At 40.2% G+C, this 20700-nt stretch overlaps 1 protein-coding gene across 1 annotated transcript in view; it reads left to right on the top strand.

The window, feature by feature from the left end:
* Positions 1 to 20037, top strand: part of LOC127158601 (retinoic acid-induced protein 1) — a 76172-nt gene extending 56135 nt beyond the window's left edge. Inside the window, exons 2-5 of the mRNA XM_051101670.1 lie at positions 5463 to 11219; positions 11393 to 11486; positions 12163 to 12212; positions 18682 to 20037. Coding sequence (XP_050957627.1) covers positions 5481 to 11219; positions 11393 to 11486; positions 12163 to 12212; positions 18682 to 18690 — 5892 coding nt within the window. The 5' untranslated portion in view covers positions 5463 to 5480 and the 3' untranslated portion in view covers positions 18691 to 20037. The remainder of the gene's footprint in view (positions 1 to 5462; positions 11220 to 11392; positions 11487 to 12162; positions 12213 to 18681) is intronic.
* Positions 20038 to 20700: the final 663 nt, after the last annotated feature.

Below are 20700 nucleotides of genomic sequence, written 5' to 3'. Positions count from 1 at the left end.
GTCATTGTGCCTTTGTACCAGCGTTATTGATGAAGTCTGTCTCAAAGAAAATAATCCCTCGGCACGCCACCATTTGAGACTTCTCATTCCGTCTGAAAGATCAATGTAAGCGATCTTCGGGACGGAAAATGCGCTGGGAGAACGAAACGCGAGCAAGCGTGAGTGCGGGCTGGGGTGTCGAGAGTGTGGCCACAGTGGAGCGCTGCAGCAAAGAGAGGGTGAGATCAAAGCGGAGCGCTGCTTCACTGGAGCGCAGCACTGGGAGACTAGAGCGCAGCGGTCTCACCTGCCGCAAAACCTCCCTCTCTCTACATCTGCTGCACCTCACCCCTTTGCTCAGCTAATGCCCTCTCCTGCACACGCAGCCCTGCCGAGGAATATCAATCAGCCTCGCGCCCCAATTTATAGCAGCGCTTCCTTTTGAATGTAGAGTCGCGATTCCCTAGATACTATGTGCCTGGGTATATGCGCACGTACGGGCTTGTTCCTTGTTGCCACGGTAGCTGTATCTGTCGTTCTCTGCGTCTGAGAATTGAGAGATGTTGTGCGCCATCAGCAGTTGGCATTTATGTTTCTTTAGTCCGCCACAAAGCAGCTTAAAGCCTATCGTGCTGGTGCAAACATGCACTTCAATCTTATTTAGGTTTTATTCAGGTATTAGGGCTCTCGGAGAGGAGCTTTAGACCTGATTTACCTGTGCACACAAACACGCGCCGCACGTCTTTCGCTTGGTATCACATACTCAAAATCGATCACAGGTAGAGGGCTCTCGCCATGCCGTACTCAGCGCCCTCTCTGAACGGCTCTTATTTCAGCCCCCTGAGGCGTGATGTCTTGGGCACCGCTGGCACAGATGAAATGGGCACCAGGCACCTCACTGCAGGGAGGGCAGGTTTGCGTTTTCGCTCCCCTCCGTGTCGCCATGCCAACGGTGGCAGGTTTCAGCATTTAAAGGGCACTCTCTGCAGCCTCCTAATAGAGGAAGCAGCAAAATAACTCAATGTATTCTAGGGGAAAAGCGTCGAGTGCAATTCTAAGCTAATTGGAGGATTTGTGTCTTCTACGCAAGTCATTCAAAAGTATCGCCCGCTTCCGCAGGCAGACGCAGTCATTATCGCATTGTTGATATTATGACTCATGATTTTTGAATGATGAGGTTGTCAGTAAAAAGGCAATTATGTGGAACATTGCCACATTTGAGAAGGTCTTATGTAATTCTTTTATGAAATAAGATCTAAGCAGTCATATCTGTTTACACTAAACCCTTACAGGATTAGTTCACTCTTGAATTAAAATTTCCTGATAATTTACTCACCCCCATGTCATCCAAGATGTTCATGTCTTTCTTCAGTTGAAAATAAATTAGGGTTTTAAAGGAAAACATTTTAGGATTTTTCATTAAAATGTGTTTATATAAAACATATATTTTAAAATACAGATATCAAAATCAAATCAATAACAAAATCATTTTAAAATGTAAAGATTCTGAAACCACTGAAGGAGATCCCATAGTAATTTAATATAGATTTACAGTAGTAACAGCAAATGATATTTTATATTATTATATGATTAATAGCATGTTTTTAAATATGTTGGTTTCATTCTAAACATGGTAATTATCTCTAAGATCGACACCCAACGTAATATATCATATATACCATCTGAATCTAACAATGTCATGTCAACAGATGGAAAAGTCAGCCTTCTATTAATGATCATGTTAATTATTGTGCCTTTTAGCCCCAAAAGCAGGGCCGCTTTTTACCCTAAATACCATGTGTTTACATATTCTTTCATTATTTAAAAACTTATCTTAAAAATAAAAACCATTAAGACCTTTGTCTCAAGATATATTCAAGAATTTTAACAATTCTCATTTGCTACTTAAATCTACAGCATTTTTAAAAACATCAAATATTACATCAAGCAAGCACAGAATCGACTTTGCGCTACTGCTAGCGATCACGTCATGGATCATGAAAAAGCGTATGTTTTGGAAAGTGCCACGCCACGTTTTTCTGCCATCTAGTGGTTTAGAAGAAAACAATATCAAAGATATTTTTTTACCCCGCACGCCTTTAACCCCATTGTATCCTATACTTTTTAAGCACAAATGCTTATCTTGCACTAGATCTGCGATACGCGTCTACGACTTCACGCATTACGGAAAGGCCATGCATGGTTAGTTCTTCGTCTGTGTACTTCATTCACTGTGCACGTTCGCTTTGTAAACACTGGATTGGTACGTACGCCTACGTCACATGTGACCTTTCCAATGGGACTATATAACGTGTAAGTTCGAGCTAGTGCGAGATAAGCATTTGTGGTTAAAAAGTTTAAAATGTAAAGATTTTTTTTAGAAAATTAACAATCGCTTCGATAGATAAGACCCTTGTTCCTCGGCTGGGATCGTGTAGAGCCCTTTGAAACTGCAATTTGGACCTTCAACCTGTTGATCTCCATTGCAGTCCACTATATGGATAAAAGTCCTGAAATGTTTTCCTCATTTATTTTCAACTAAAGAAAGACATGAATATCTTGGATGAAATGGAGGTAAGTAAATTATTAGGAAATTTTAATTTTGGAGTTAAGTACAATTCAAAACTGATTTGTGATTTGTGTGAAGTATCGTCCTGCTAAACAAAAACGGAAACAGAATACAAATGTAAACTCTATGGTGTAGATTAAATTGGAAAATACATGAAGCTGATTCATTTGTAATTAAGAAAAGCTATAATAGTGTACTTTTTAACTCCTTTTGTCTGGTAACAGATGCTTATTCACATTTTCCAAGGTAAATTGATGAGCAAAACAACAACACTAGAAATACAGTGAAGAAGAACAGAGTGTTCTAGACTTTCCAGGTGTCTATTGCGGATAATGCCTTTCACCCTTTATTTCCCGGAGGCTGCTGTTTCTCTGTATGGTTCTGTTCTTTCAAAGGTCAGTAAAAAGCTGCAGTGATGTCAATCAAAATGACATCTCAGAGAGATAGTCCTCACGCCTGGCCAAGACAGACAGTCCATCTGAAAGCCTCTGAACTGATTAGCATCTTTCAGTCCACTGTGAACCATTCAAAGCCATATGAGCAATCTCTGAAAAACCGACACTCTTATATAATATTTTTAACCCCAGATTGTTTCTAGAACATGCCTTTGGATTCAGGTTGTAAAGTATGTTTTTACTAAATGAACACATCTAACGTTTGTATGCGTGTGCAGTTCTTGCAGGAAACAGATTAAATTTGGTCCTCGAATTCAGTTCATGTCCTTAACGGACTGCGCTGAAATTGAATCGACCCCCTACCCTGACCTTCACTCCCACCTCCTTTCCTTCTTTCTTGGCATCTTCTTTCCTGACTCAATGTTTGCTTTGGTTGAAAGCTCCTTATGTGCAGATTGTCTTTCTTGCGCCTTGTGCCCCTCAATCTCATAACTAAGCTGTTTTATGAAGGATTTGGAAAATGCCAGAGAGATGGTTTATTGGTTTATTATTTCTCAAATCCATCAGTGTGAGAGTATTCCTTCACCTTTTTTTTTTAAACTAGGGAATTTGTATTAATATAGATCTTGACTGCCTCCAAATGATATGAGGCCTTCTTAAGCAGCCTCCAAATTAAATTAGAACATCATAAGTGACTGTATTGGACATAAACAAATGTTTGGTTAAATTTACTGCTAAAAGAATAGAGAACTCAGAACTGAATAATAAATGACTTTTATAACTGATGTTTTCACTCCTGCACTGTGAGAGTTTGTGTGTATTCTAGCTTTTAAGAGATGTTTCCATATTCCCTACATAATCCATAGGAAATGCATAATATAGACATGATTGCCCAACTCTCAATCTGAGTGAGACAGTGAAACCTGCCTCCAGAGGTGATGTAATCAAGGAAAGGTTATTGACTGCATTTGAGATAAACACACATGCAGACATAACAGTGCATTCTCTATTTATACATGCAGTCACTCTACTGTTAATGAATGATTGCATTTTTTAGTGAAAGGTCTCATGGGGAATTCTGCCGTAAAGTACATAGAAGCTCACTGAGCTCACAGCTGGCTTAAACATATTCCTCCACAGTCTGTTTCTGCATCAACAAACCTCAAAAATACAACACGAAAAAGAAACAGCAAACAGCGCAGCCTACAAATCAAGAAACGGGAGTAGAGTTTTTACCTACGTTAGCATCAATTCACTTTGAAACTAAGTTTGAGAACAACGCCGTAGATTTGGATTCATTTTGGATATGGGCCAGTCCATGCTGGTACAGTCATGGTTAGTTCTACAGTACGAGTATCTTTGTCATTATTGGGCACCCCAGGAGACGAATTCTGCCCTCTCAGCAGACCTAGAAAACTTACTGTACCTTTTAGACCATACTCTCAACAGATCTGTGGCTGTGTCAGCAACACAGCCACACACAAGTCTTTAATCAGCTGCACACAGTGGATGTCATGCAGTATGTTCTAGCAAGATGATCTGAATGCTGATGATTCCACAAAAAAGTCTTTGTGTAGGAACACATTTAATGTTTAACTTAAGCATTTTAATGCACCGCATTGTGCAGTTGCAATAATATGTGGAGGGGAAAGCAGGATCAATCATGTCCACTTGCCCACTCTGGCCAGCTTGTACATTCCACCACATACTGTATGCATTTTTAAAGGCTTAAAGCATAGATCCCGAGTGGTCCTATTTGGGTCACTGTGTAAACAAGCGGAGCAGCAAACAGGCACAACTGAAGCAGTAGTGGATGGTGGGGCCTCTTGGGAGGCTGCTAAGAGGGGAGCACGTTGCTCTCGGGCCTGATGGCTTCAGACAGTGCGCTAGTGAGATGAATAATGTGTGTGTCTGATGGGACTGGGCGGCCATCCCTCGACAGGCCTACAGCACTGGAGTGGAGAAATAGAACAGCCTCCATCTATGCCTACAAAACACACACTTGCTACTTTGAACTCACTGCTGAGAGTATAAGAGTAAGAATATTACCAGAAAATCGCATTGCCAACTGTATCAAATTACTGAGCAAGATATATGCAAATAGCGCAGAATGAAAAAAAGTAACGCCATTCATGAACCAATAATAAATGCCTTGTTTGTTTGTTTGTGTTTAAGAAAATTAATAGTAATAATAATGTAGCTGTACTTGTCATAGGTACTCACAGATGATACCGCCAAAACATAGTCTGGATAGGCTCAGATTCCTAGATTCAATAAAGTACAACAATGATTGATTGCAGCTGTAGTAAGAGAGAGGAAAATGTTATAGTGTCCTTGAGAAAGATATGATTTGATTTTATGAATGACCGAGTATGTGTATATTCTAATATGATTTGTTTTAGGACAAATATAGCAATGAATTCAAATTAATTGATTGAGCGAATGATCACTGATAAGACAATGAAGCCACTAAGCACAGTCTCTCTCTTTCTATTTTCTCTCTCTCTCTCTTTCCAAAGAGCCCCCTAGCCGGAGTCATGCAGTCCTTCAGAGAGCGGAGTGGTTTCCATGGCAACCAGCACTGCTACCAGCAGGAACCCCAAGAATTATCGCGCCTTGAGAGTTATAGACATCATCACAGCCAGTCCAGACAGGGCTACGAGCCACACTCTCTAGCTGCTGCAGGGATGTCAACAGCGGGAGCGGGTTCTAAAGACTGTTATGGACAGCAGACCTATCCTATCTACACCAGCACCAGTGCTACTCAGACTAAAAAACCTTATAGAGGAGCCAAAACTCCAAACCAGCATCTGCAGGCTGGCTACAGCAATCACATGGGCACTGGATACACAGCCCAGTACATGAGTGAAGGTCACTTGCAGCAAAAATGGGATGAGTCACCTCAGATGACCCAGTTTGAGCAGGACATGGTGGGACGGTTGGAGTCTGGGGTGAGTGGGTCATCCCAGTACCTAGAGCAGAACATGCTAGCTATCTCTCAAAGTCAGTGCCATCTACCTTCGCAGTCCTCTGCCCCAACCTATACAAGTTCCCATCAGCAGGGCCTCCCACCCAATCCAGCACCATCTCCTTTAATGTATCCACAGGGTCACCTCCATTTCCCTCAGCACTCACAACCCCCGTCTTCATCTTCATCATCTTATATGGAGAAATGTAATACGATGCCGCATGGCTATAAAGGCTACAGTATACCACCTAATGCCCAGTATGGAAGACAACTCAGCAATCACAGCAGTCTAAAGCAGAGTGGATACAGACCTCAGAATAATTACGGTTATCAGCAAACTCCATCAAGGTCTGGATTTGAACAGGGTTCCTTGCAAGGAATGTCTGGTACGCAAGAGAACCTTCAGAAATTCCAGCACTACAATCAGCCCCAGCAAAACTACTGCATAACAGATATTTCTGTAAGGTCACCAGAACAGTACTACCAGACCTGCAGTCCAAGTTCTAGTCATTCGCCTGCAAGGTCTGTGGGAAGATCTCCCTCATACAATTCCACACCATCCCCCTTAATGCCAAACCCTGATTCGTTCCAGTATGGCCAACCTCCCATCAACCCTGGGGCTTCATCATCCACAGGTTTGCAAGAGCAAAATATGCTGATGCCCCCTCATACTCATTCATCACCCAGTGTGAACCACCAGTCCCAAAGCTATTCTGGCTCCATGAAAGAACGATTTTCGGAAAAGCTCTTGTCCAACCCTAGTTTGTGGAGCCTCAATGCCCTGACGTCTCAGGTTGAAAACATCTCCAACAATGTTCAGCAGCTGCTGCTGTCCGAGGCCCTTATGGCTAGCAAAAAGACCAGCAAGCGAAATCATCCCAAAAAGGGAGAAGATTATAGAGGTCAGTTAAAGGGTATGGAAGAGTCATCCTGCCCTGATAACCAACATGGTCCTGCTCCATCTGATGCTTACACCATTCCCAGGTCCATGACAGCAGAACTGCAGGAGGGAGGATACTCTAGCAGCACTGAGGACCAGATGGACAGGAGCTACTACTATTTTGGTCAGGAAAAAGGTCAAGCACAAACCCAGCCTCACTCACGTCTCAGCCTTGACACAGTGTCTACTTGCTCCTTAAACTCAGCTGACGATGTATCCGTTAGGTCAGGTGACTCGGTTCGAAGTCTCCAGAGTGTAGCGTCTGAGGATAATCTCAACTGTGACCCAAGAGTACAGAGAGTATTGACTGGAGAAGAGCCCAACAGCTCTCTCCGTTGCATTAGAGATGAGAGATCTCCTATCAGTGTAACAGCTCCAAGTCCTATGAAACAAGAGAGTAATTCACCACCAGACATAAAGCGTTCAGAGAGCACTCTAAAGGAGAACTTTGAGGAGTCAGCATGGACTGAGAGGATGGCTGATGAGGAGGAAATTGGACAAAGAAAACTGTCTGCAGAGCATGAGTGCAAAGGAGAGGTTGCGGAAAAGCAAGAGAAGTGGCTGGAGGATGAGAAAAGTCCTTCTCTTTTTCATAAAATAAATAAAGCAGTATTAGAGGAAGGTTACTCATATGAAACGGAAGAAAATATCTATCAAGGGCTGCAAAACAAATTTGATTCAGAAAAAGAAACCTCGGCAGAGATGGACTGTTTCTCTGAACTTAATCACAAATGTAATGAAGGCACAGAAATAAAGTCAGAAAATTTTAAATCAGAGCCACAGACCAATGCAGAAATGCTCGCGAAAACATCACCCAGCAATTCAGGCACTGATCCGTATTTGCCAGAGAAAGAAGAAAATTCCAAGAGTGAGGATTCCATGGAGAGCCTCACATGCACTGAGGGACCAGTGGACACCCTTGAGGAGCAGCCGTCTGTCCTCTCCCATAATTCCACTGAGGTGAGAGATGAAAAGGAAAGTGTGACAACCTCAGAGGAGACCATTATTAATAAAGCGAGACCACAAGAGTCCTTTGCAGAAATCTGCAGTACATTTGAGGAGATGGGAAACATGCCACAAGTCAACGCGGAAACTGCAGAAAGCTTTGCCCCGGACACAGAACACAGAGGCAACGAAAGGAGGTCAGCCATATGTGACATTGCACCTCAGCCTCACACTGCCAAGAGTGGCTTCTCAGCTCTCAATGAGAAAACAACACCTTTGGCTCAGGGTAGGGATCATCACATCGATCGTAGTGATGCAAAGGTACTGGAGCCTGACTCTCCTCAGTTGCCGGGCAAGTCAATACTGCACTCTGCACCATCTTGGGCTGACACCCCACCCTCTCCCAAGAAAGGGGATGAGGATATGGAACCAGGGATAAGCTGTCCCAGTGCAGTGACTCCGTCAGCCAAACCAGAGCCTGTGGCCCCATCTGCACACACAAGAATGTTCGGTAAGAAACATGCACGGGGCAGGAGAAGACTAATGCATTCAAGTGTGGGAATTAGAAGGCAGCTAAGTGTAGAAGGAGACAGTGCTCCACCTTCTGCCCAAAATCCCACTATGCCCTCCAGCAAAAGCACCATTATTCTTGATCAGATGGAAACTGCCCACCAGGATATTAGCAGTCAAACACCAAAACTTGTGACAGAGAGTTTACCATCACGGATGTGCACTCGCTCCTATGGTTCGCAAAGTAGTCCAAAAGTCTGCCCTCAAGAGAGGAAGAAACCAGGTCCAAAGCCTGGTCCAAAACCAGGTGTGAAGCCAGGCCCAAAACCAGGTCCAAAGCCTGGTCCCAAATCAAATCTAAAACCTGGACCAAAGCCTAGTCCAAAATCAATTTCAAAACCTGTTCCAAAACCAGGACCTAAACCTGATGTTATGCCCAGTGTAAAACCTGGTCACAAACCAAGTATAAAATGCACCGGACCCACAGAAAATGCAAAGCCTGGTCCAAAACCTGCTTTAAAGCCAGGTCCCAAATCTGGTCCTAAATCTGTTTCTAAACTAAGCTCAAATCCTGCAGCTTTAGCAAGAGAAGTACTTGTTCCAAAGCCAAGTCAAATCACCACAGAGTCAAAACCAATTGAGGGGTCAGTACCTAAAGGCCCAGGTCGACCAAGAGGAATCACCTCTAAGGTCAAATCAATAAAACGAGATGAAAATGTTCAGATTGCAAAAGACCATACCAAGGACACACACTGTACACATGAACTTATTTTGCAGGATGTGACCACAGCATTAACTATGGACACACTTGTTGGTGTTGTGGACACCACTAAGGAGGAAACTGTGGGTTCCACTTTGGAATCAACTATAGACAGCAGTTGTGTGAAGTCTTTAGCAAGAAATCAAAAGTCCATGGTGCTGAGATCACGGAAACAAACAAGAGAAAAGCTGACTGAAGTTAAAGAGCAAGAGAATGATAAATCAACTGAGACACCTTCAGCAATGGTTATACACTCACAAATACAGGACGTTACAGTGGATCAGTCATGTAAAACAGAAATTTTGAATCTTGAATTACCTAAGCAGAAGGATTTTTCTACAGATTCACTTCAACAACCAAATGAGGAGGTGGTTTGCAACAAAAGAAAATCCAGTTTACCGTCCCCAGAAACCAAAAAGAAGAAGAAAGATGTGCAAGAAAGTGAAGTGAAGACACAAGAGCCTCCATCAGATACAGTCACAGGAGTCTGTACTGCAAAGGGAAAGAGAAAGAGAGGACAGCATAGTCTGCAAGCAGAATCTGTAAGCACCACTGTGACCACTGATAACCCTCCCACTGAAGACATTAGTGACATGCCTTCTGTACCTCCTCAGTGTCTCACTAAAACCAAATATTTGCCTCCTCGGAAAGGCAGGGGACTTAAATATGAGGCAATGGTTCAGAAAATCACATCCCCAGGGTCCAAAAAGCAACCTGTAAATATCCAACCAGATATTGTACCTGAAGAACCAACATTAAAACCATCAGAGCAGAAAGAGACAATGATAGCCCCCGAGGTGACTCACGAGGCATGCGAGAGTACAGTAAGTACACAAGAGACCCAAAATACGGGAATTCAAACTCCAAGGAAAAAGAGGAGAAAGTGGGCCACTGTAGAGAGCAGCGACACACCGGATGTAGCCCTGGAGGCTGGGAGCCTCGTTATCAACACACCAAGGCTAGCCAAACAGAGAGCCATTAAAAACAACCATGAGATGCATCTGAAGCAGCGAAAGAAGAGAAGAAAAGGCACTGAACCACCGGAAAGCATCCCTATTGTGGAGCAACAGGAGCCTGTTCAGACTGATATTTTGCCCCCACCTCCACCCTCCGTTGCCTTACCAGAAACAGTTGAACAGACACAGTATGAGGAGCCACCAACAGAATTATGCTTACCACTAATAAAACCCAAACGAGGTAGGCGGCCATCACTCAAAAACAAACCGGAGGACCTCTCAAGTCAAACCGAAGATGACAAAGCTAAGGAGAAAAAAAAACCTGGGCCAAAAAAAAAGGTTTTGAATGTCCTCAAAGTTGTAGTAAAGAGACCTAACATAAAGTCAAAATGCAGCAATGATCTCCGCCCAACAGTGAAAGGCACATTATCAGACTTACATCCAGCAATGGGTAAATGTTCTTTTAGACCATATGTACACATTGACAGCTCTTTGGAGCTAGCATCTCTTTGTACCATCGTCAACAGGCCTGAGGAAGAGCAGATGCTTAGCCAGGAAAGAAAAAAGAGTGCAGCTAAAATGAAAAATGTAGTCACAGTTACCAAGGCAGTATCAAACTCCTCGGTAATGCTCCAGGGGCCCTTAGTTAACAAAAGCCTAATTGACAGGTGTCTAACGTGCTGCCTATGTGGAAAGCCAGCAAATTACAGAGAGCTTGGGGACTTGTGCGGCCCCTATTATCCTGAGGACTGCATACCACGAAAAATGCTGTCATCAACACACAGGAATGATTTCAGGCAAAACAGCAACTGTGCAAATGAGACAGAGGTCAGCTGCATCACAGAGCAAATGAACTCTCAGAATGCATCTGAGAAGGATGCGACTCAGGAAGGGACAAGTGAAGGACACAGCGGGCATCCCAGGAGGGGGAAAAGGGCAATTAGGGAACAGTTAACAACCGGCCCCACTTCGCGGATGAGGTTCAAAAGACTGCTGCTGTTGCAGAGAAGACTTAGTGGAGCTTCTCCCTCTGCTGGTGAGGAAGGCAGTGGAACAGCTCTGCAGAGATTGCAGGTGGAGGCTGAGGCCAAAGAGCACTGGGCTCATGAAGCTTGTGCTGTCTGGACCACAGGCATAATCCTGGTAGGAGGCAAACTCTTTGGGCTGAAGGAGGCTGTTCAGAAAGCTGCACATGCAGTAAGTACTGCTTCTTGTACTGATAATGTCCTGTATAGAGTAGATTTCACAACATGTTTTGATGTTTGGAATAGAACCTAATGTTATTTGCAACTGGCTGTGGCTCAGTGGGCTGTCAGGGAAAAAGTCAATATTTTAGAGAGAAGGTCCTCAGGCTTTCTGTCTCATCACAGAAATGCTCCAGGTGCCAAGGTGAAGAAGCTTCCATCTGCTGCAGCTGGAAGAGCTGTACTCAGAGGTACCATTATGTCTGCGCCAAAGAGATGGGTAAGAGTTCTATGTGTTTGTGTACAATATTTACAGTCCATTTAATGACTCCACCCATGAAGCTCTGTTTTAGAAAGTAAACAGGGTATGCAAGCATATATAATTACTAGATTTCTCTTAGACTCACAAACCATACTTTCAACTATTAACTTACTGAAAGACCTGAGCGGAAGGTTCTGACCAACAGGTAGAAATAACCAACTACCCTTTTATGTTTCTTTTTCTATGTGACACTGGTGCTACCACCATCATTTTTCTATAACATACTTCACTTAATTAATCTTATTCACATACTTGACAATACCTAGTTTATTAACTAGTAATTCTTGTTACTAGTTCTTCTTTGGAAGCTCCTACTTCCAACAGGTTTGACTGATAAAAAAAACTGTGTACACCAAATCCCAGAAGTCACATAGAAATGGAACTGGCAGATATCGTCAGCTCTGGACAATATGCACCAGATGGTTCATGAATGCTCCATGGCTTGTCATCCAGACTAGTCTCCCTTCATCATGCATTGCTTTCCGCTATCAGAAATTGCCATGGCAGAAAGTTGGAGTTGCATCACTAGATATGGGTTTAAGTCAGAAATGAGGCCTTGCTTTGCATTTCCAGTGGCATTTTCTAAATTCTACTTTCAATTCTTTGTCTTTCTGTCCTCTGTGTCTTTTTCCAGGCTGCACATTTCAAGAAGAGACCTTCTCAATTAGGTGTCCAAAACACAAGGTAAGCAGGTGAATTGGTTTCACACGCAGCAAAGGACATCTCTGATCTAAAAGACAACCCCATTATACTATGAACTTCAGTGTCCTTGTAACATTCTACCACCTCCCTAACAACAACGAGGATAAAACTAGACAGCAGAGCACAGTTCCTCATCAGCACCATCTCTCAGGGCAACAGATGAGCCCTGAGCATATCTCACCCTTATCTGTCTGCTATTGACTGGGCAGCTCTCCACTGACAGGAAAAGTTAGTGAAGGGATGTTAATTAGACATTCTAGGCTCTCTCAGTCTTCTTGCTCCCCTTCAGGAGCCACAAACTTTAAAGAGCAGAAAAAGAAGACATTTAGAAGTGCTGCCTGATGATTATTACTCAGTGGAGAGCGGCCAAATTTTTCACTCAAGGTCTTGGATCTTGCCTGAAGCAGAAAGCCATCCAAAAAACGTAATTGCTCAAATCCTGATTTTCCTAATTCCTAAACCCAAAACGTTTTGCATTATTTACTCATCCTTCTTGTCATTCCACACTCATTGTTCCCAACAGGAACATCTTTGAAGAATCTTCACACAGATCTTTTCAGACAAGTGTTGACAACTGTCAAGTACTAAAAAAGACTAAAGACCATAAAGAAGTCCATATGACTTGTGCACTATATTCCGAACTGTTACAGTGCAAGTGGGAACCAAGGAGCCAAGGTGCCATGTTGGTGCCATTGTAGATAAGATTTTATAGCAGGGGTCTCCAAACTTGGTTCTGGAGGGCTCCAAACCAAACTAAACACACCTGAACCAGCTAATCAATGTCTTATTAGGCATACTAGAAACCACTAAAAGGCAAGCCTTTAACCTTTAGCCAAAAAAGCGTAACGGCTAATGCTAACGGAAAGGAGACCAAAGGCCGTTTTTTGGATGTCAAAGGAGGAGAGGCTTCATTAAGCTAAATAAACAGCTTTTTGAGGAAACATTTAATAAATCGACAGCCTATCTGCTAATCTTCAACATCCCTGTTGAAAAAAAAACAACATATGCTGGTTAGGTATGTTTTGAAGCATGGCTGCTGGTTTGAGCTGGTTTAAGCTGCTCATGGATTGGTCCAAAACTCATGACCAGCTAAGAACCATCTTAAACCAGCTCAAACCAGCTGCCATGCTTTAAAACATACCTATCCAGCATATGCTGTTTTTATCAGCAGGGTTTTTTTCAACTTGTTTTACACTAAACAATACTTTTGGATTGAACTATTTGTGTTTACAGCATTTCCCATTCGTTCCTATGGTATTCGTTATCTGTGATTGAGTATCGCACAACTGTAACTAAAATTCAATGATGTCAAGGCTGTAATGTGATTGGTTATTGAGGCACACGTGATCCAAGTTGACCGTTATGCTTTCTCCAATACTAAGTAATACAGACCCTCTCATCTCCCAATAATATAATAATCTCTGCTAGAAATTTCTAGTCAAGTGTGTTGAGGCAAGTTCGAGCTAAACTCTGCAGGACACCGGCCCTCCAGGACCAAGTTTGGAGACCCTTCTTTTATAGCTTCGGGAAGATGGGACTGCTCAATCCGGTCCTAACACAAAGTCATAATATGACTTCAGAAGACTTGGGAATATTGTGCACAAGTCACAGAAACTACTTCTGTGTGTTTTATGGTGTTTTTGTTTATTTTGGAGCTTGATAGAACTTTTGTTGTATGACAAAGAGCTGCATGAAAATTCTTCAAAATATTTGCTTCTGTGTTCTACTGAAAAAAGTCATATGGGTTTGGAACAGCATGAGAATTAATTAAATAATCCAGGTTCAAGTTCAACACTCATACTTGGAATTTGTGCAACACCCGGGGAGCAGTTGAGCATTCAGTGCCTTGCTTAAGGGTCTCATCTCAGTCATGGTATTGAGGGTGGAAGTGAGCGTTGGCCAATGACTCTCACCACCTACAATCCTTCCCAGACCTGAGACTCAAACCTGCAACCTTTGGGTTACAAGTCTGACTCTCTAACCATTAGGCCACAATGATAACTATATGCATTTTCTAGTTACTTGTTAGTAGTTGATATTGCATGAGAATTTTCTCACAGAATTTTCACTGACGGCAAGCTACACCTTCAAGTTTAAAGGGATAGTTCAACCAAAAATGACAATTCTGTTATTTATTACTCACCCTCATGTGGTTCCAAACCCGTAGAACCTTCATTCATCTTCGTAACACAAAGATGTTTTTCTCGGATAAAATCCGAGAGCTTTCTGACCCTCCATAGACAGCAAGGGTCACGTTCAAGGCCCAGAAAGGTAGTAAGGACATCAATAAAATAGTCCATGTGACATCAGTGGTGCAATCGTAATTTTAAGCTACGAGAATACTTTAAGCTTTAAGCTACGAGAATACTTTTTGTGCGCAAATGTAAACAACGCATGCTGCTGATGTACAACACGCGTGTACCGCCCTGGCGCTGGGGTGACCCAGAGGAGATGAATTGTTGACAAAAAGTATTCTCGTAGCTCATAAAATTACGACTGAACCACTAATGTCACATGGACTATTTTGTTGATGTTCTTGGGACCTTTCTGGACCTTGAACATAGAAGGACCCTTGCTGTCTATGGAGGATCTTGGATTTCATCAAAAATATCTTAATTTGTTTTTCCGAAGACAAACAAAGGTCTTACGGGTTTGGAAAAACATGAGTGTGTTTGTTCAAAAACCCCTTTCCTAAACTTTATGCAGTAATATTCATAATGCTCACCTTCGCTTAGATTCACATGCCTCTTCATTCTTACACTGTTCCATTTTGCTGGTCCATACGCCACCTACTGGTAATCTTTAAACTACAACAGAGGTAGGTCAGGGAGAAAGAAAGGAAAAGGGATAGACTGAACAAGAAAGACTGGGAAAATGGGCATGGTAGAAAGAGAGAAAGAGAAATGATATTCAGCAGTAGTACAGCTTCCTCTCGGAGACAGCGAGACAAAACCTGGATGGAGATCAAAACACCCCACCCTCCTCTCTCTCTCTCTCTCTCTCTCTCTCTCTCTCTCTCTCTCTCTCTCTCTCTCTCTCTCTCTCTCTCTCTCTCTCTCTCTCTCTCTCTCTCTCTGGCTCTCCCCCCTCCCATCCTCTTTTACCCTCCCACGACAAAGGAAGAGGAGAACGGAGAGAGAGAGAAAGAGACAGACAAACAGAGCAAAGGAGAAAGTTCAGAACAAGCAGAGCACACATCAGCAGGGGGATCTAAGGGCTTTGGGTCTCTGGGATGCCAATTTGCCGCTTTAATGAAAGCGAGCGGTAGAGATACCACCCCCGTCCAGGTCTCCCAGGAACTCTCCTCCTCCTCCTCTTCATCTTCCTCTGTGCTCGCACGCACTCAGTGGCGAGCTCTCTTTTAGGTTCACGTGGCTCGAGAACATGACAACAGCAATGCAGCACGGGCAACGCTTTAGGTCAGGCCGAAGGGGGGCACCGCAGCAGACAGGGCGAGAGAACGATGCCTGTTCTTGCATAAGGAAAGCTCCTTTTGCATTTACTGATCGAAAAGCCAGTTCTGGCCAGGTAGCAAAAGGAAGGTGGTAAAGTTTTTGGGAAATGTAGAATTTAGTATGCAAATATATGGAAGAAAAAGAACACTAATGCAAATATTCCAGTGCTGTTAGATTTTATCATTAAAGTCAATAAAAGATTCTAAAAAAGAACCTTTTAAATTTGGAAATGCATCTGTATATGTAGCCTCAAAGCATGCGGTGACGCAGATCATGTGAAGCACATCCAAAGTTCAGTTATTACAGCTGTGATCGGATCACCGAGATGGGTGATATCACCAGATGTAAACACATCCTAAGTTAAGCAGTTCGGGCTGAGCTAACTGGCGATGTTTGTTTGGAACACCAGAGCGTTTGATGAATATCAATGCAGTCCTTCCTCGCAAACACTGTAACAAGGGCTGCGGTGTGAGAGAGATGCTGATTACCAGCGATGAAGAGCAGGAGGATTAGTTCAGAGATCAGAGAGAAAGCGAGAGATCGGACCCAGAGCAGAGGAGGGAAACGGAGCGAGCGCAACAGCAAGAAAAGCTGCGGAGGAGGAGGAGAGAAACATAAAACAAGAATAGCATCCATGCCAGCGCAATTAGGAAACGGTCCTGCAGTTTGTTTCAGAGAGCGGGCCGGCTGTAGATCCCCGCTCGACGGAGCTTTCATATCGGCGCAGCGGCCACTGCTCCGGCGCGGGCAATTAGAGAGCTCATGCAATGCGTGTGATGCACAACAATCCTGACGTAAACATGCGCATAGTGCGCCTCTGCTGCCGCATGGATAACACACGTGTCATGCACAGATTACTGATATAGAGGCAGATAAAAGAAAACAATAATAACTCATAATAATAATAATTACAAAGACAACAAAATAAATATTACGTTTTATACATTGTTCTATTTATGATATATCTGCCAATAGTAATAAAAAAAGATTAATAATATTAAACGTTGTCTTTATATTCACAATAATTACAAAGACAACAACAACAATATTATTATTATATTTATAACAGCTGCCAATAGCAATAAAATATTAACTCATAACAATAATTACAGAGACAGCAACAATAATAAATACAATTATTATTATTATTATTATTATTATTGTTATAGTTACTATTATTATTATTATTTATCTGTAAATAGTAATAAAAAATAATATTACCTCATAATAATTGCAAATACAACATTATTATTATTATTATTATTATTATTATATTTATAATAGCTGCCAATAGTAAGTTACAACAATAATTACAAAGATAATAAAAATAATAATAAAGTTATTATTATTATCATCATCATTATTATTATTATATTTATAATGTCTGCCAATAGTAATACAATAATATTAACTCATAACAATAATTACAAAGACAACAACAATAATACATAAACAATTATTATTATTATTATTATTATTATTATTATTATTATATTAAATATGTTTTATAATTATTATGTCTGTTTAATATACATGCCAATAGTAATAAAAAATAATACTAACTCATAATAATAATTACAGACAACAACAAAAAAAGTCAACAATGACATTATTATTATTATTATTATTATTATAGCTGCTAATAGTAATTAATAAAATAATATGAACTCATAATAATAATTATTGCAAAGACGATAATAATAATACTACTAATAATAATAATAATTATTATTATTGTTGTTGTTGTTTTATTTATAATGTATCTGCCAATACTAATACAAATAATATAACTCATAACAATAATTACAAAGACAACAACAATAATAAATAAAAATATATTGTTGTTATTATTATTATTATTATGTCTTATTTATAATACATATGCCAATAGTAATAAAAATAATATTAGCTCTAATAATAATAATAATAATTACAATGACAATGATAATAACGTTATTATTATTATATTTATAATAGCTGCCATAAAAATATTAACTCATAACAATAATTACAAAAACAACAATAATCATAATAATAATAATGTTTTATTTATAATATAGCTGTAATAAAAGTAAAAGTAATAAAAACAATATTATCTCATAATAATAAAAAAAACAAAACATGAATAATAGCAACAATAATATGCATAATTATAATAATTATTATTAATTATTATTATTATGTTTTATTTATAATATAACAAATAGTGTACAAATAATATTAACTTATATATAATATAAACGCATAATAAATAATAATTACAACTATATATAAACATTTTATAATTATTATTATGGGTTAAATATTGTGTGCATTAAGTTAATTTAATTTCAGCAAATTTGTGTAAACATTACATTTTATCTTTGTCATACCAGTTATCTACTAATTTTTGGTTAATATCTTTTTTAATATAATATGTAATGTAATGTAAGTAAATAAATAAATCTCAGTACTTTTTTCTTGTCATTTTTATGGCAGAATACAGAATAGTAATAGGAACTAAAAAACTAGTCATGGTTGCTTACACGACTAATGAACTTTTCATCAAGAATTTTGACATTTTAAAAAGAATGCTGAAAGTTTTCAAACAGATGGAATATTCTATCAACCAATAAAAATCAACTAACATCAAATCTTCTCAGAATTCATTAATCCATTGCTTATACTTGTTATTTGTGATGAAGTTTTCCCTCCAAATTGATGTCACTTCCTGGAGGATGTCAGCTTTTGCTAGTTAACAATTGTTACAAAAAACCTAACAGGATGGAAAGTTGAAGATGCAGAAAAAATATATAAAATAATACACAGTAAACCAACATTTCCATTTAAGTGGGGAAAAATGAACACCTGGAATGCTAAATAATTTCAAATTCACTGCAATTCACTTAATTGTGATAAATGTAACTAATAAAGTATGACTTTCATCTTTAACAAGTGTGAATTCCAAAGATATTAAGAGGGGTTGGCTTCAAGATGTATTTGGTTTTGTTTTTCAGGAAATGTAATGTCCCGGCGCATGAGGACTGGTGAATGTCACCTATGCAGTAGAACAAGGACATGCGTCTCTGCCTGTGTGCTGCGAGGCGCCGTGGACACCCAAAACACCGACAAAAACTGGGGCTTCAGCTGAAGCACAAAGATACTGTAGCAATACCGACCCAAGATCAGACCATCTCCGAATCCATCCGGCTCGGTCCAAACACAAAAACCTTCACGACCAAACGCTGAAAAAGGGAAAGACGCTTTTGTTATGAATCCGAATGTGCCATTCTTCCATTTTATCCTGTGTTCTGGAGCGGATGTTATCAGTCGGGGACACCTGGTGGCAGATTTGGCCTGCTGCCCCGAGCACTGGCTGGCACAGACGCATTTCCGCTGTGGAAGGGGAATTGAAATTCGAAGATGTCATGCAACATGCACTCACTGGATGTATTTCAATGGACACTTACATGTTACAAAGACGAAAAAAAAAAAAAAGAAATTGTACATGGTGTGCTTTACAGGTCTAAATATTCTGATATCATGAGGAAAAAAAAAAGAACATATAAATGCATTATTTTAATATATTGCTACTCCAAGATGTAGGCTTATTTTCATGTGCATTTGAAGACAAAACAGCACCACTGAGATGTCCAACTAAAATATCCTGCGTTCATGTTATGTGTATCAGCTGCTCAGCATTTAGGGATAGTTCACCCAAAAATTAAAATTCTGTCATCGTTTACTCACCCTCGTGTCGTTCCAAACCCGAATGAGTTTCTTTCTTCTGTGAAACAAACAAAAAAGTCACATTTCAGTCTGTATATCACATGATTTTGAAGTATTTATTTCATTGTATGGAAAAGGGCAGCTTAGACATTCTTCTAAATATCTCAAATGCACAAAGTCAGTCATATAGGTTTGAAACGACATCAGAGCGAGTAAATAATGTCAAAATTGTTTTTTTGGCTAAGCTTTGAGCTTACGAAAGCCTCAGCAAAGTGAAACAATCCATACCGCGAACAGATTTTGCATTTCTGTTCATGTTACTTGTGAAATGATGCAGATGACAACGTGGAAACTGAAAATGAGAAACCATAGTCATTTAATCAGATGTATATGTGACTAACATATTATAGCCTTCACTTCACTGCAGTATTACAGGTAAGAGCGCGCATAGAGACGACAGAACCATCACGTAATTATTTGATTCCTGATTCTAAGTAATTGTGTATATAAGTATTTGATGCTGTTTAAATGTAAGATGTGATGTACTATTATAATTGTGTATAGTATTTCTTAGAGATGTTTATTTTCTATAAAACAAATATGTTATTGCTTACAAAAGTTATTAAAACAATGAACTAAAAGGACTTTTTTCGAATCGTGTTTGTTCGCACCTCATGCTGCGATGTCTTTTTGATGCTGTCTTGAAATATAATAGATGTGTGAACATGAACAGCTGTCTTTGGAATTGAGATCAGGATCGCATTTTGTTTTCTTTCCGTAATTCAGTGCTATTATCCTTAAAGATGTCTCTGTCTCACAGCCTGCGGTCCGAAATTACATCTAGAGGCATAGAGGAACAGATCTATGCCTGCTTGCTTCCTTAACACCTTTATTTACTCTGCTGGGCGCTTCGCTTGGTTTAAAAACAAAACAATTTTATTTCTAGGGAAAGAGCTTTGCACAAATGTTCAGCCCATCTGAGGTGAGCATCTCACCACCATCACGTGACTTTCGGTATTTATTTCTGGAAATTATAACTTTAGCATCAAAGGAATATTCCCAGCATATAAAAACCAGTGGAAAAATTGCATTTGCACAAATGCACTTATAAAGTCAATGGATTGCCTTGGAATGAATGTTAAAATTCAAAGCTCTGCAAGTATAAAATATTATAAGGGAGACAACACACTTTTTACTTCTGTATACCCAGATACCCATATACCATAATGATATAAAACACTGTTGTTCTGAGAAAACAGTTCAAGCTTTTAGCTGACATTTGCATTTATTACATAACTCAGACTTTT

Source organism: Labeo rohita, chromosome 3 (assembly GCF_022985175.1).
Source record: "Labeo rohita strain BAU-BD-2019 chromosome 3, IGBB_LRoh.1.0, whole genome shotgun sequence".
In the NCBI taxonomy this organism is placed as follows: Eukaryota; Metazoa; Chordata; class Actinopteri; order Cypriniformes; family Cyprinidae; genus Labeo; species Labeo rohita.
This window is presented reverse-complemented; position numbering and strand designations above follow the sequence as displayed.